The 16,657-nt window shown below is 39.7% G+C and overlaps 1 protein-coding gene across 1 annotated transcript in view; it reads left to right on the forward strand.

Moving 5' to 3' along the window:
* The window catches only part of ACOT12 (acyl-CoA thioesterase 12), a 65,327-nt gene that overhangs the window by 17,880 nt on the left and 30,790 nt on the right, over nt 1-16,657 (forward strand). The window contains exons 3-4 of the mRNA XM_003822259.5: nt 5,631-5,691; nt 13,573-13,674. Of these exons, the coding sequence (XP_003822307.2) occupies nt 5,631-5,691; nt 13,573-13,674 (163 nt within the window). The remainder of the gene's footprint in view (nt 1-5,630; nt 5,692-13,572; nt 13,675-16,657) is intronic.

Raw genomic sequence — 16,657 nt, forward strand, 5'->3', positions numbered from 1 at the left:
GTGGTGAGAGAGCATATCCTTGTCTTATGCCAGTTTTCAAAGGGAATGCTTCCAGCTTTTCCCCATTCAGTATGATATTGGCTGTGGGTTTCTCATAAATAGCTCTTATTATTTTGAGATACGTTCCATCAATATCTAGTTTATTGAGAATTTTTAGCATGAATGGGCTGTTGAATTTTGTTGAAGGCCTTTTCTGCATCTATTGAGATAATTATGTGGTTTTTGTCATTGGTTCTGTTTATGTGATGGATTATGTTTATTGATTTGTGTATGTTGAACCAGCCTTGCATCCCAGGGATGAAGCCGACTTGATTGTGGTGGATAAGCTTTTTGATGTGCTGCTGGATTTGGTTTGCCAGTATTTTATTGAGGATTTTTGCATCAATGTTCATCAGGGATATTGCCCTGAAATTTTCTTTTTTTATTGTGTCTCTGCCAAGTTTTGGTATCAGGATGATGCTGGCCTCACAGAATGAGTTAGGGAGGAGTCCCTCTTTTTCTATTGTTCGAAATAGTTTCAGAAGGAATGGTACCAGCTCCTCTTTGTACCTCTGGTAGAATTCGGCTGTGAGTCCATTTGGGCCTGGACTATTTTTGGTTGGTAGGCTATTAATTACTGCCTCAATTTCAGAACTTGTCATTGGTCTATTCAGAGATTCGACTTCTTCCTGGTTTAGTCTTAGGAGGGTTTATGTGTCCAGGAATTTATCCATTTCTTCTAGATTTTCTAGTTCATTTGCGTAGAGGTGTTTGTAGTATTCTCTGATAGTAGTTTGTATTTCTGTGGGATCAGTGATGATATCCTCTTTATCATTTTTTCTTGTGTCTATTTGATTCTTCTCTCTTTTCTTCTTTATTATTCTGGCTAGGGGTCTATCTATTTGTTGATGTTTTCAGAAAAACAGCTTCTAGATTCATTGACTTTTTTGAACGGTTTTTCATGTCTCTATCTCCTTCAGTTCTGCTCTGATCTTAGTTATTTATTGTCTTCTGCTTGCTTTTGAATTTTTTTGTTCTTGCTTCTCTCGTTCTTTTAATTGTGATGTTAGGGTGTTGATTTTGGATCTTTCCTGCTTTCTCTTCTGGGCATTTAGTGCTATAAATTTCTCTCTACACACCTTTAAGTGTGTCCCAGAGATTCTGGTACATTGTGTCTTTGTTCTCATTGGTTTCAAAGAACTTATTTATTTCTGCCTTCATTTCGTTATTTACCCAGTAGTCATTCAGGAGCAGGTTGTTCAGTTTCCATGTAGTTGTGTGGTTTTGAGTGAGTTTCTTAATCCTGAGTTCTAATTTGATCGCACCATGGTCTGAGAGACTGTTTGTTATGATTTCCATTCTTTTGCATTTGCTGAAGAGTGTTTTACCTCCAATTATGTGGTCGATTTTAGAATAAGTGCTATGTGGTGCTGAGAAGAATGTATATTCTGTTCATTTGGGGTGGAGAGTTTTGTAGGTGTCTATTAAGTCTGCTTGGTCCAGAGCTGATTTCAAGTTCTGAATATCCTTGTTAATTTTCTGTCTCATTGATCTGTCTAATATTGACAGTGGAGTGTTAAAGTCTCCCACTATTATTGTGTGGGAGTCTAAGTCTCTTTGTAGGTCTCTAAGAACTTTCTCTATGAATCTGGGTGCTCCTGTATTGGGTGCATATATATTTAGGATAGTTACTCTTCTTGTTGAATTGATCCCTTTACCAATATGTAATGTCCTTCTTTGTCTCTTTTGATCTTTGTTGGTTTAAAGTCTGTTTTAACAGAAACTAGCATGCTTTTTTTTTTCTTTCCATTTGCTTGGTAAATATTCCTCCATCCCTTTATTTTGAGCCTATGTATGTCTTTGCACGGGAGATGGGTCTCCTGAATACAGCACACTGATGAGTCTTGACTCTTTATCCAATTTGCCAGTCTGTGTCTTTTAATTGGGGCATTTAGCCCATTTACATTTAAGGTTAATATTGTTATGTGTGAATTTGATCCTGTCATTGTGATGCTAGCTGGTTCTTTTGCCTGTTAGTTGATGCAGTTTCCTCATAGTGTCAATGGTCTTTACAATTTGATATGTTTTTGCAGTGGCTGGTACCGGTTGTTCCTTTCCATGTTTGGTGCTTCCTTCAGGAGCTCTTGTAAGGCAGCCCTGACAGTGTCTCTCAGCATTTGCTTGCCTGTAAAGGATTTTATTTCTCCTTCACTTATGAAGCTTAGTTTGGCTGGATATGAAATTCTGGGTTGAAAATTCTTTTCTTTAAGAATGTTGAATATTGGCCCCCACTCTCTTCTGGCTTGTAGGGTTTCTGCAGAGAGATCCACTGTTAGTCTGATGGGCTTCCCTTTGTGGGTAACCTGACCTTTCTCTCTGGCTGTCCTTAACATTTTTTCCTTCATTTCAACCTTGGTGAATCTGACAATTATGTGTCTTAGGGTTGCTCTTCTCAAGGAGTACCTTTGTGGTGTTCTCTGTATTTCCTGAATTTGAGTGTTGGCCTGTCTTGCTAGGTTGGGGAAGTTCTCCTGGATAATATCCTGAAGAGTGTTTTCCAACTTGGTTCCATTCTCCCCATCACTTTCAGGTATACCAATCCAACGTAGATTTGGTCTTTTCACATAGTACTATATTTCTTGGAGGCTTTGTTTGTTTATTTTCATTCTTTTTTCTCTTATCTTGTCTTCTCACTTTATTTCATTAAGTTGATCTTCAATCTCTGATATCCTTTCTTCTGCCTGATTGATTCAGCTATTGATACTTGTTTATGCTACACGAAGTTCTCATGCTGTGTTTTTCAGCTCCATCAGGTCATTTATGTTCCTCTCTAAACTGGTTATTCTAGTTAGCAATTCCTCTAACCTTTTTTCAAGGTTCTTAGCTTCCTTTCATTGGGTTAGAACATGCTCCTTTAGCTTGGAGGAGTTTGTTATTACCCACCTTCTGAAGCCTTCTTCTGTCAATTCATCAAACTCATTCTCCATCCAGTTTTTTTCCCTTCCTGGCAAGGAGTTGTGATCCTTTGATGGAGAAGAGGCATTCTGGTTTTTGGAATTTTCAGCCTTTTTACGCTGTTTTCTCCCCATCTTCATGGGTTTATCTACCTTTGGTCCTTGATGCTGGTGACCTTCAGATGAGTTCTCTGAGTGGATGTCCTTTTTGTTGATGTTGATGCTATTCCTTTCTGTTTGTTAGTTTTCCTTCTAACAGTCAGGCCCATCTGCTGCAGGTCTGCTGGAGTTTGCTGGAGGCCCACTCCAGGCCCTGTCTGCCTGGGTATTCCCAGCAGAGGCTGCAGAACAGCAAAGATTCCTTCCTGCTCCTTCCTCTGGAAGTTTTGTCCCATAGGGGCACCTGCCAGATGCCAACCAGAGCTCTCCTGTATGAGGTGTCTGTCGGCCCCTACTGGGAGGTGTCTCCCAGTCAGGATACACAGGGGTCTGGGACCCACTTCAGGAGGCAGTGTGTCCCTTATCAGAGCTCGGATGCTGTGCTGGGAGATCCGCTGCTCTCTTCAGAGCCAACAGGCAGGGACATTTAAGTCTGCTGAAGCTGCGCCCACAGCCACCCCTTCCCCCATGTGCTCTGTCCCAGGGAGATGCTGCCTTTTTTTCAGAGATGCCCTGCCCAGAGAGGAGGAATTTAGAGAGGCAGTCTGGCCGGAGCAGCCTTGCTGAGCTGTGGTGGGCTCTGCTCACTTTGAACTTCCTGGTGGCTTTGTTTACACTGTAAGGGTAAAACTGCCTACTCAAGCCTCAGCAATGGTGGATGCCCCTCCCCTCACCAAGCTCGAGCATCCTAGTTTGATCTCAGACTGCTGTGCTGGCAGCGAGAATTTCAAGCCAGTGGATCTTGGCTTGCTGGGCTCCGTGAGCGTGGGACCTGCCAAGCCAGACCACTCGACTCCCTGGCTTCAGCCCCCTTTCCAGGGGAATAAATGGTTTTGTCTTGCTGGTGTTCCAGGTACCACTGGGGTATGAAAAAAACACTCCTGCAGCTAGCTCAGTGTCTCCCCAAATGGCCGCCCAGTTTTGTGCTTGAAACCCAGGGTCCTGATGGCCTAGGCACTGGAGGGAATCTCCTGGTCTGCGGGTTGCAAAGACCATGGGAAAAGCTCAGTATCTGGGCCAGAGTGCACCATTCCTCACAGCACAGTCCTTCATGGCTTCCCTTGGCTAGGGGAGGGAAATCCCCTGACCCCTTGCACTTCCCTGGTAGGGTGATGACCCACCTTGCTTCGGCTCACCCTCCATGGGCTGCACCCACTGTCCAACCAGTCTCAATGAGATGAACTGGGTACCTCAGTTGGAAATGCAGAAATCACCCCCCCTTCTGCATCGATCTCGCTGATAGCTGCAGACTGGAGCTGCTCCTATTCGGCCATCTTGCCAGCAAATCCCATGGTGCCTGATTTACACACAACATTCAATAAAGAGTAGTCATTGTTATTAGTATGGCCACACTGAGAAACATTAAATTTCATTTAATTAATGACAGGGATTTTTTATTGTTAATGAATTATCAATAATTCCTTGGTAATCTTTTGGACTTTATCTATTTACATCCCAGCATCCCAAGGAAAGATTGGTCTCCTTGAAGTCAGGAGTTTTGTCTTATTCATCACTGTATCTTTAGACCTGGCTTAATGCCAGGACTACTCAGTAAAATGCCAATTAACTCAGTAAACATTAGTGAAATGTGTAAGTCAGAAAAATAAACGATGTTTTTAGGAAGTTTGAATTGAAGAAAAGAAAAGCAACTTGAGATAGAATAGGTTTGAGAGAAAGATTTTAGAAAGGAGAAGCTTTGAGCATTGTCATAGACTGATGGAGATTCAGGGAAGAGGCAGAGATTGAAGGCAGAAAAGAGAACAGAGCTGATGAGGCAGAGCCAACAAGGGAGGGGACAGGGCCACTGGAGGATGGGACCAATGGCACAGGTGAAGAAAGAGATTAGGTCTCAAGAGATCCCTCTTTCCCTGAAACAGAAGAGCAAAGAGAAAGGTGCAAATGCAGTTTAACATTGAAGTTAAGGAAGAAAAATCCAGGGGGCTTCTATTGGGTTACCTCTTACCTTCGGCTAAGGGGAAGGAATTAGAGCTGACTGAAGGGCCTGAATACAAAAGTTTTGGAACAACTTCAGGTTACATGATCGAAGTTTCAATAATAGTAGGAAGTGAGTAGACCACCTAGCATCATTGAGGGCCCATACAAACCTACTGAAGCTGATCAGTTTGCTTGCTTGCCTTTTTGTATATTTGTCCATTTATGTATTAACTAACATTCAAAAGTAAATACCAGCTGTATAGATTTGCTGGTGTATTTTCCTTAACTTCTCTTGGGGAAACAGCTGCTGTATAGTCAGTATGTGTTGCCGATTTGGAGTCATGTCGCACACTATCTCTGCAAAGTCTCTTTTCTGTTTAAATATTGGTGGTCCCCTAACACCACAAGTGTGGTTTACAGTTATCGGCCTTTGTTTTTAAGTGTTGTCTTTTTCCATTATCATTAACCTGAATTTCCCATGCATGAAAATTATGAGCATGATAAGGTGGAACTGCTTTATCGCATGCATTTAAGTAATCTTTAAGTCTTATCTGAAATGAAATGTGCTAAAACTACTGAGGTTTTTTGTTTGTTTTTCCCTAGAGTTGGACAAGTTATAACCATCAAAGCAAAAGTTACTAGAGCATTCAGCACAAGCATGGAGGTAAGAGGCACCTTTTCAAACATCTGCCTGTTGGTGCTCACTTCTTCATTGTTTACAAAGGGTAGAGCAGGAGGCCTAGACTAATATTTGGAGTTAATGAGATTCTCTATTTCAGAAGGCTCTGGAATGTGTAGTCAGGTCACAGGTAAATAATAAGCAGCAGATGTTTCCACTGTTTCCCAGCTAAAATTCAACATGGCCAGGCATGGTAGCTCACATCTATAATCCCAGCACTTTGGGAGGCTGAGACAGGAAGATCACTTGAGACCAGGAGTTCCATACCAGCCTGGGCAGCATAGCAAGACCCAATCTTTAAGAAGAAAAAAAAAAAATTAGCCAGCACAGTGGTAAGTGCCTGTAGCCCTGGGTACTCAGGAGACGGAGGTGGGAGGATTGCTTGAGCCCAGGAGTTTGAGGCTACAATGAGCTTTGATTGTACCACAACATTCCAGCCTGGGTGACATAGCAAGACTTTGTCTCTTAAGAAACAACAACAACAAAAAAAACCAACACATTTAAACATGATACAGTACACTATTTCTACATAGAAGGATATACAGAAAGTAAACCTGCAAGAGAAAAGGACAGTCTTAATTCTTTATAAAGCATGGTTTTTATTTCTTAATTATGCTGACTCTACTATTATTCTAATTCTGTTTGTTCTCCATCCCCTCAACCTCTGACAGAAACTAGTCCCATGATTAACTAGTTTTTTAAAAGCAGGATAACTGGACTTTAGTAAGAAGGTAAATTTAGAAGATTTTTATTCCGCATCCACTTGATTTTATTTTCTCTACCATTGTGAATACTGGATTCTCAGGGGCTCTTGAGATCTCTATTCAGGTTAAATTAGCGGGAAAGGAGTTGCTGGATCTCATATTGCACCTTCCAGGTTGCTCAGGATCAGTCCCTTCAATCTCTGGGCATGAAGACATGGAAGAGCTTGTATTCATTTGTTAGGGCTGCCGTAACAAAGCACCACAGACTGGGTGGCCTAAACACAGAAAAGTAGTGTCCCACGGTTCTGGGAGCTAGAAGTCCTACATCAAAATATGGGCAAGGATGGTTTCTCCGAGGGCTGGAGGAATAATCTGTTCATGCCGCTCTCCTACCCTCCCATGGCTCTCTGTAGTCTTTGGTATTTCTTGGCTTCCACTGCATCACCCGATCTCTGCCTTCATCTTCACATGTGTTCTCCTTGTGTGGGTGTCTGCTTCCAAATTTCCCCTTTTTATAAAGATATCAGTCATATTGGATTAGGGGCCTGCCCCACCGCAGTCTGGCCTCATCTTAACTAATTACATCTGCAACAGTGCTATTTCCACATTTACATTCTAAGGTACTGGGGGTTAGGACATAAGAATTTGGAAGGGGGGAACACAGTTCAGTTATAACAACTGTTTTGACAGTAACCATGCCGTTGGTGGTGGCTTTACCCTGATGTGGTCACTTTCTTTTTTTTTTGTTTTTGCTTTTGTTTTTGAGACAGAGTCTCACTCTGTTGTCAGGCTGGAGTGCAATGGCAAGATCTCGGCTCACTGCAACCTCCGCCTCCTGGGTTCAAGTGATTCTCCTGCCTCAGCCTCCCGAGTAGCTGGGATTACAGGTGCATGCCACCACTAATTTTTGTATTTTTAGTAGAGATGGGGTTTCACCATGTTGGCCAGGATGATCTCAATCTTCTGACCTCATGATCTGCCCACCTTGGCCTCCCAAAGTGCTGGGATCGATCACAGGCATGAGCTACTGTGCCTGGCTGATGTGTTCACTTTCTAGCAGTATCCAAATAAGCAGAATACAAAGCACTTGAAGAAAGCAGAAAGGAAATGCTCGTGAAGAAAACAAGCTCTGTCAGCAAATGGTGTTTCTGGACGCGTTTATTCAACTGCGGGGCTCTTAGCCTTTGCACACAGGAGCCTCTGGGCTTGGCCTGTCTCCTGAGGGCCACACATTCTCCTGATAGACAGTCCAAATATAGAAAAAAGCTCCTTTTCATTTCTCCTTTTCCTCCTCTTCCCTGAGACAGGCTAGAATTTCTAAAGGAGGCTTATCTAAAAGCTAAGAAAACAAAAATAAAACCCAGTGAGTTTGAAACCACAGATTTCTGATGCTGGGGAAAGTAAACCCTAGCCTCCCCTGACTTTCCAGGCCTGATCCGCCGTGCAGAATTTTGTTCTCTTTCATTCTCTGCAAATCATGACCAGGCAGCCTCTAAATTTTGTCATACTTTCTACCACCTGGTAGAAATTTCTTGGATTTTTTTTCCTTAAATATAGATGCCAACTAAACATTTTTATTTTTACTTTTTCAAACTGGACATGTCCTTTAGCGTCATCCTGTTCAATTTCAGTTTCCTGCCACAACTGAGGCCAGCCCTCTGCTAATTTGCTGAGCAGAAATAAATGACTGACTTCTCCCTGAATCCAAAGCAAGCAGGAACTCTGCTCTGTGCCAAACCCACTTCCAGGGGATTCTCAGACTCTATTGATCAGTCTCTTCCCTCTTCCCCGCTCTGGAAGGTGTGTGATGCATTACTATTAATAGATGATATTGTCTCATTTGCACTAAGAGAACATTATATGAGTGTGAGGGTTTTTTTTGTCCTTAGAATATGTCTTTAAGAATCAGTTTTATTGAGATATAATTTACAACATTAAAATTCTCCCATTTTAAGTATACATTTTGCTGAGCTTTGACAAAGTTATACAGTTGGATCACCACCACTGTAATATACAATGTTCCCATCACTACACGAAGCCCCTTTATGCCCCTTTGCAATCAGCTCTCTCAGACCCCAGCTTGTGACAACCACTCATTTACTTCAGGTTAGTACCCTTTTTTTTTTTTTTTGCCCTTTACTGTATTTTGTATAAATGGAATGATATAGTATATATAATCTTTTGTGTCTAGTTTATTTTACTTAGCATAATATATTTGATTTCTGCTGTTGGTTATTATATTATTCTCATTCTATTTATTTTGGGTTTAATTTGCCTTTCTTTTTCTAGTGTCTTAAGGTAGAATCTTGGGAAATTGATTAAACTTTTCTTTTTTTCAAATATAAGCATTTAAGATCGTAAAATTTTCTTCAATATATTGCTTTACCTGCATCAAAATATGTCCTTTTTTTCTTATAAATTCTTCCCTGACCTCTAGTCTGTCTAGATGTGTGTTGTTTAATTTCCAAATCTCTGATGACTTTTCCAGATACATCTTTATGTTTTTGATTTATAATTTAATTCCTTTGCAGAGAGAGAACATAATTTGTATAATTTCAATTATTTTAAATTTATTTAGACTTTTTTAATGACCCAAAATATGGACTATTTTGGTGAATGTTCTATATGTGCTTGAAAAGAATGTGTTGCTTATAGTCAATGAAGTATTCTGCAGATGTCAGTTAGCCTAACTTGGTTCACAGCGTTGTTCAAGTCTTCTGTATTATTATTATTATTATTTTTTGAGATGGAGTCTTGAACTGTCTCCCAGGCTGTAGTGCGGTGGTGCGATCTTGGCTCCCTGCAAGCTCCGCCTCCCGGGTTCAAGTGGTTCTCTTGCCTCAGCCTCTCAAATAGCTGGGATTACACATGTGCACCACCATACCCAGCTAATTTTTGTATTTTTAGTAGAGAAAGGATTTCACCATGTTGGCCAGGCTGGTCTTGAACTCCTGACTTCAGGTGATCTGTTCACCTTGGCCTCCCAAAGTGCTGGGATTACAGGCGTGAGCCACCGTGCCCTGCCAGGATTCTTAACTCTTCCTGATGTTGTGACCCTTTTATCATTATGAAGTTTACCTTTTTACCTCTGGTTTTTGTTTTGAAATCTACTTTGTCTGACATTAATTTAGCCAGACAAGCTTTCTTTGGTTTAGTGTTTTTTTCCCCATCATTTTTCTCTTAACCTGTCTTTTTATATATGTAAGTGGGTTTCTTATAAACAGAATATATTTGGATGCTATTTTTTTATTTATTCTAACAATCTCTGCCTTCTACCTGGAGTATTTAAACTATTTACATTTGATTATCTATATGGTAGAGTTGAAATCTATCATCTGGCTGTTTGTCTTCTATTACTTCCGTCTGTTCTTTGTTTCTTCCTGTGCCCATCTTTTCCTGCATTTTTTAGAGCAGAGTAATTTTTAGTAATCCATTTTATCTCCACTGTTGGTGTTTTAACTATACATATTTGTTTTGGTTTTAATGTTTTTCTTGGGTTTGCAATATGACTACTTAACTTATCTGAGACTACCTTCAAATAATATAATATCCCTTTGAGTATAGTGTAATAACCTTATAACAGTATACACACTTCCCTCCCCATGTCCCAGCCTTTGTGCCGTTATTGTCATGCCTTTTACATGCACATATGTAGGAGGTAAACCCTACAATACATAGTTATTATTTATGTTTTAAACAGTCAATCATCTTTTAAAAAGAATAGAAATGAAAAGAAGTATTTTATATATATACCCACATATTTGCCATTTCTGGTGTTCTTTATTCTTTTGTGTATTGTGTATCTCCAGATTTCTCCCTAGTGTCATTTTCCTTCTGTCTGAAGATATTCCTTTAGCATTTCTTTTTTCAGCTTTTGTTCGTGTAAAAATGTGTTTGTTTCATCTTCATATTTAAAAGATGTTCATATTCAGTAGGTATAGAATTCTAGCCTGGCAGCAGACTTATGTAAATTATGATATGGCTTGGGTTTTTAGAGCTACTGGATCTATGGATTTATAGTTTCTAAGAAATGTGGATTTTTTCAGCTATTATATCTTCAAACTTTTTCCCTGTCTTTTGTGCTCTCTCTCCTTTTGGACTTTACAGAGTTTTAGACTTCTTGTTAGTGTTCCACGGGTCACTGATACTGTTCGTTTTTCTTCTTTCAGTCTTCCTTTCTCTTCATGCTACATTCTGTGTAGCTTCTTTTGTCATCTTCAGCTTCACTGACTTTTTCCCCTGCATTAACTAAACTGCTGTTAATCTTATCTGGTTTGTTTTTTATTTCAGATGTTGTATTTTTTTACCTTAGAAAGTCCCACTTTGATTTTTTTATATTTTCCGTTCTTTCCTCATTATTTTCATCTTTTTCTCTATATTAGGAGTCAGCAAACTATGGCCTATAGACCTGTTTTTATGAATAAAAATTTTTGGAGCACAGCTATACCCATTAATTTATGTTTTGTCTGTGTTGCTATCACAGTACATTGACAGAGTTGAGTAGTGGCAATAGAGTCCATGTGACCACAAAACTTAAAATATTTACATCTGGCCTTATCCTTTAAGAAGATATTGCTGACTCCTTTTCCAAATCTCTGAGTTCATGGTGCTTATATTTAATTGTTGTTTTAATATCCTTTGTTGTTATTCCATCATTTCTGTTATCTGTTGTTTTATTTATATTACCTTTCACCTAATAATTTTCTTGCATCTAATATTTTTTACTCGATGCTGAACATTGTGAATTTTATATTGTTTAGTGCTGGCTTTTGTTATATTTCTTTAAAAAGAGTGTCAGACTTTTCCTGGCAGGAAGATGTTGTTACTTGCAGATTGGTTTGAGCCTTTAAAGATACGTTTTAAACTCTTCTATGGAAGATTTAGAATACTCTACTTTAGAGCTACTTTAGCCCGTCTTCTAAGTTGGGATCTTCTGTTATGTCTATGAAGGTGTTATATATTCAGTGAAATCTGGCTGGAGAGAACTCAAAAGATCCCCAGCTGTGTGTGAGTTCTTGGAATTGTCCATGTTACAGTTTCCCAGGAATTGCTTGTTCCTCAGAAGCTATTCTTGTCTGGGGTTTCACCCTGTATATGGTCCAGTTAGTATCAACCCAAAGACTCACAGGCATATTTCTGGAATTCTTTCTCTTTTTTTTTAGCTTCCTTCTCTGGTACTCTACCCCACAAATTTTAGCTCCATTCAATTCAGCAGAGTTAGGTTTTCCTTCTCTAACCTAACTGTAAATTACCTTCAGCCTGAGAACCTGGGAACGCAGTGCTCCTCTCATTGTTTTTCCCGCCTTGGGGATCACAGTCCTGTGTTGCCTATTTTCGTAGGTGTGAAAATAGATGCTTCCTATATTTTGTCCAGTTTTCTAGTTGTTTTCACAGGATGTAATTCCAATCTTACCTAATCTCTTATAACACAGTGAAATTCTCCCGGGCATATGTTTTTGAAACATTTGGTAATCACATATAACTAAGTTAACTCTTCTAGTAGAAGACAGTGTTTAGAACTTATTTTAACACTCCAGAATTGTTGCTTTGTTTTTACTGTTAGGTATTTTATTTTATTTTTCATTTGTCCATTTCTCTAAAAGCAGAAAGCTGTGTGGGATTGAGGGTTGAGAGTTGGGAATAGATAGTTTAATTTTGGCTAATCACCATCTAGTTAATTTAGGATTTACCATGTAAATACTAATTTGCATTTATGAGTTGAGTGACTTAAAATGAGTCATAGATTATTGATTATTCTTTTTACATGGTGTACATGGTAAAGATACAGATACGGATATTCTTTATCATTGATAACATAGTGCTGAGCTGTGCCTGAGATAGCTTATTATTTTCAGAAGATAGTATTACTCATCTGAAATATGTAGGGAAAAGGTTTATTAGCCAGAATCTAAAGACAAGTACCTGAGTTTACCAACACTTCTGCGAAGTGCAATCCTGAGGACCAAGCTTCAGAGCTCTTCACACAGGGGGAAATCTAGCCCATTTTAGTATCAACATAAAGTGTCTCAGCTACCTTCTTATTACTCCTGAAAAATTAATCACAGAAACAAAGCTGTAAATACATGATGCAATTCTGTCCGTATTAGCTTGGTTATGAAACTCTGAGACTATGCTGCCTAGAGACATTTAAAAAAAGGAAAAAAAACCTCTGAGAGTAAAGGCTAAAAAAAGTTATGGTACATCTCTCTGGTGGTTTTATAAGGCAGACACCAATATCTTGTTTTCAAAAGCATATTTAGTAATCATGAAATTTAAAAGAGCTTTCATATAATGCCAAATTTTTAAAAACTGGAACAGGCCAGGTGCAGTGGCTCACCCCTGTAATCCCAGCACTTTGGGAGGCCGAAGTGGGTGGATCATGAGGTCACGAGATCAAGACCATCCTGGCCAACATGGTGAAATCTTGTCTGTACTAAAAATACAAAAAATTAGCTGGGGGTAGTGCTGCGTGCCTGTAGTCCCAGCTACTCCACAGGCTGAGGCAAGAGAATGGCTTGAACCCGGGAGGTGGAGGTTGCAGTGAGCCAAGATCGTGCCACTGCACTCCAGCCTGGCAACAGAGCAAGACTCCGTCTCAAAACAAAAAAAAAAATTAGAAAATAAAACTGTAAATACATTACAATAATTTTATATACACATGCATATATACACACACATATTTCATGTCATATGTATGTAATATATTATAAAATGTGTGTATATATTATGTAATATGATATTATATATGTGTATGTATTATGTGATATGTATGTGTATATATTATATATCATATATGACATCATATATATCATATACACTTATATATCATATATGATATATAAATAGAAAAAGCTAGAAGAAAATTCACCTAAAATTTAATAATTATTATCTCTGGGTGATGGGATTACTGATAATATATACTCTGGATAGTCAGATTCCATAAATTTGACATGGTAAATAAATAATTTTTATAATCAGAAAAAAGCTAATTGTCCAATGTTATAGAACATCATTGAAATAATTCTATTGCTTAAAAATAAATTAAAATTCTGGTTTCATTTTTAAAATGAAAGAAGGTAATGGTGCGTACATATGACTAAATTTTGGACGCTGAAATCTGAACTGGCCAAGAGTGTATTTATTTATCTTTTTTTCCTTTTAGATCGGTATCAAGGTCATGGTACAGGATATGCTCACTGGCATTGAGAAGCTTATTAGTGTGGCTTTCTCCACATTTGTAGCCAAACCAGTTGGAAAAGAAAAGGTAAATTTTGTATGTGAAGATGTACCTAGCATGTAATTCAGGGACATAGTAACAATTGTGTCAGAATGTTATAGAAAAAAATGACATTTCTTTCCATGAGATATACTTTCCCAAGATTTGTTATTCACCAATATTTATTGCAAAAGTTATCACTCTGTGGTAACATCAGAGGAATAGGAACTTTAGAGAAAAGTACCTTAGAGAAAAGATGATATAGAAAGTTTGTCAAATAAAAAAAAAATCCACATTGTTTTAAATGATCTGAAGGTCATATTGGTTTCTTTAAAATACCGCCTACTGGTTTAGTGCTTTTCATTTGTGGTCATATAACTCAAAATTGACTTAAAATAAAATCTTTTTTTAAAAAAGCAAGAGCAATTTAGCAAGCAGTTGCATGTTATAGATTAACCATTGTTAATACCTGAAGGAAAATTGTCAACATTGCTGAGTTATTGAAGTTTAAAAATAAGCTTCTGGGCATGTGGGGTGAAAACACCCTCTGAAGTGATACTTTGGCCTGACGAGCGTGCCTAGCCGGCTGCCCGGCCACGATCCAGATCCACTCATCTGGAGGCTGCTGGAGATTTGCTCCTTACAATTTCTTGGCATTTTTTTTTCAGCGTCAGGGTGCCTGGAGGAGGGTCCCATTTAGTCTAAACACTGTGATAATTCAATCTGGAATATGAGTCTTTCACTCCAAGGATCATCCCAGAGCTAGACACAGTGGCTTCTCCTAGCTCTACTCTGAAGCAAGGAGGAGTCATGTTGGTCAGGTTGGTCTCAAGCTCCTGACCACAGGTGATCTGCCTGCCTTGACCTCCCAAAGTTCTGAGGTGTGAGCTATGGAGCCTGGCCTGCACTCTCAGTCTAACATTAAACATGTTGCAAGGCAAATTCATATTGCCCAAGGGTGTTATTTTTCAAATGGAAGTTCATATCAGCTAATTCTATTTTTTTAAATGCAGTTTTCTGGGCCATATCATGGACCTACTAAATTAGAATCACTAGTGTGGAATCTTGGAATCTGTACTTTGCCAAAGCATCCCACGGAGCCTGTGTTCACTAAAATCTGAGACACTGAGATAGTCTTCCCAACCATTCTGTTTTTCCTGGCATCCCCACAAATCTCCAGACTCTTGGAAATGAGAGAATAGGGGATGGGTGCAGGTGCCCGTATCTGAGCGCAAGTGACAAAGGAATACACCTTGCAATCCCATTCCTTTGCATGGGGCAGCAAAGGAAGACCGTCATATTCCCCCTCCAGCCTCAGACCTCTCACTCCAACTTCATGGATGTGTGGAATAAGAATATAATAGTCGGCTGAGCATGGTGGCTCATGCCTATAATCCCAGCAATTTGGGAGGCTGAGGCTGGTGGATCACCTGAGGTCAGGAGTTCAAGACCAGCCTGGCCAACATGGAGAAACCCCCTCTCTATTAAAAATACAAAAATTAACTGGGCGTGGTGGTGCATGCCTATAATCCCAGCTACTTGGGAAGCTGAGGCAGGAGACTCACTTGAACCTGGGAGGCAGAAGTTGCGGTGAGCCAAGATTGTGCCATTGCACTCCAGCCTGGGCAACAAGAGCAAAACTCCGTCTCAAAAAAAAAAAAAAAAGAATATAATAGACACACTTCAGTCCAATCTCTCTTGAGACTGGAGAACTGGTTTCTGAAAGTGGAAAATCAGATCCGTTATGGTGCTAGCATAATTGGTTGGTTCAGATAACCTTAATTGTAAAGCACCTTTCCAGACTAACTTATTTCCTAGTTGCTAATATGCTGGTTCAGCAGCTCATCACAAAGAGACCCATGAAAAATCAGTGGTTTGGTTTGAACCCATAGGACTACTTGAATCTCTGTTCACAGTGAGTTTATTTTAGGATGAAGTTGGTTCAAAGCATAATGTAGGCTGATTAAAAAACAAAAAAGAAATTGGCAATGATTAACCAGACTTAGTTCAACAATTGCACAGGCCAGATCATTGAAGGGACTTGCAAGACTCCACAGGGTACACTCATGCAAAGCCTTACTAAGCTAAAGCAGATGGTGCGGCGGGAGAAAGCAAGCACAGGCCAGCCTCAGAAAGGGTCGAGGTCTCCAGGCACAGCCATGCTGCTGGGGCCTTAGTCACACAAGATGTACTTCTGCAGAATAGAAATCACCAAAACATATGCGGGGTATCTTGGTTTCAAGAGAACCAACACACAAGTTTACCAAGCAGTCTTGTATACCCTGCTAGTCACACAACTAAAACAACACTACAAAAATTGTTAAATCAGGCTGGGTGCAGTGGCTCACACTTATAATCCCAGTGCTTTGAGAGGCTGAGAAGGAAGGATTGCTTGAGGCCTGAAGTTTGAGACCAGCCTGGGCAACATAGTGAGTCCTCATCTCTACAAAAAATAAATATAAAAAAATTAGCCAGGCATAGTGATGTTTGCCTGCAGTCTTACTGAGAGGATCCCTTGAGCCCAAGGGAAGCTATGATTATAGCCCAGGAAGAAGCTATGATTACACCACTGTGCTGCAGCCTGGGCAACAGAGTGAGACCCTGTTTCAAAAAAAAAAAAAAAAAAAGGAGTTAAACCAGTGCATGCCATCAATCTACACATTCCTAACCAAATTCCACAAGGTAGTCCAGGGCAGTTTTGGACTTTAAGCAGCATATTATAAATCACCAGTTTATTTCTTATTTCTTTTTTTTTTTTTTTTTTTTTGAGATGGAGTCTCACTCTGTCTCCCAGGCTGGAGTGCAGTGGCATGATCTTGGCTCACTGCAACCTCCTTCTCCTGGGTTCAAGCGATTCTTGTGCCTCAGCCTTGTAAGTAGCTGGGATTACAGGTGTGCTCCACCATACCCAGTTACTTTTTGTATTTTTAGTAGAGACAGCGTTTCAACGTGTTGGCCAGGTGCAGTGGCTCACACCTATAATCTTGAACACCTGACCTCAAGTGATTCACCCACCTCAGCCCCGCAAAGT

This window comes from Pan paniscus, chromosome 4 (assembly GCF_029289425.2).
Source record: "Pan paniscus chromosome 4, NHGRI_mPanPan1-v2.0_pri, whole genome shotgun sequence".
Classification (NCBI taxonomy): domain Eukaryota; kingdom Metazoa; phylum Chordata; class Mammalia; order Primates; family Hominidae; genus Pan; species Pan paniscus.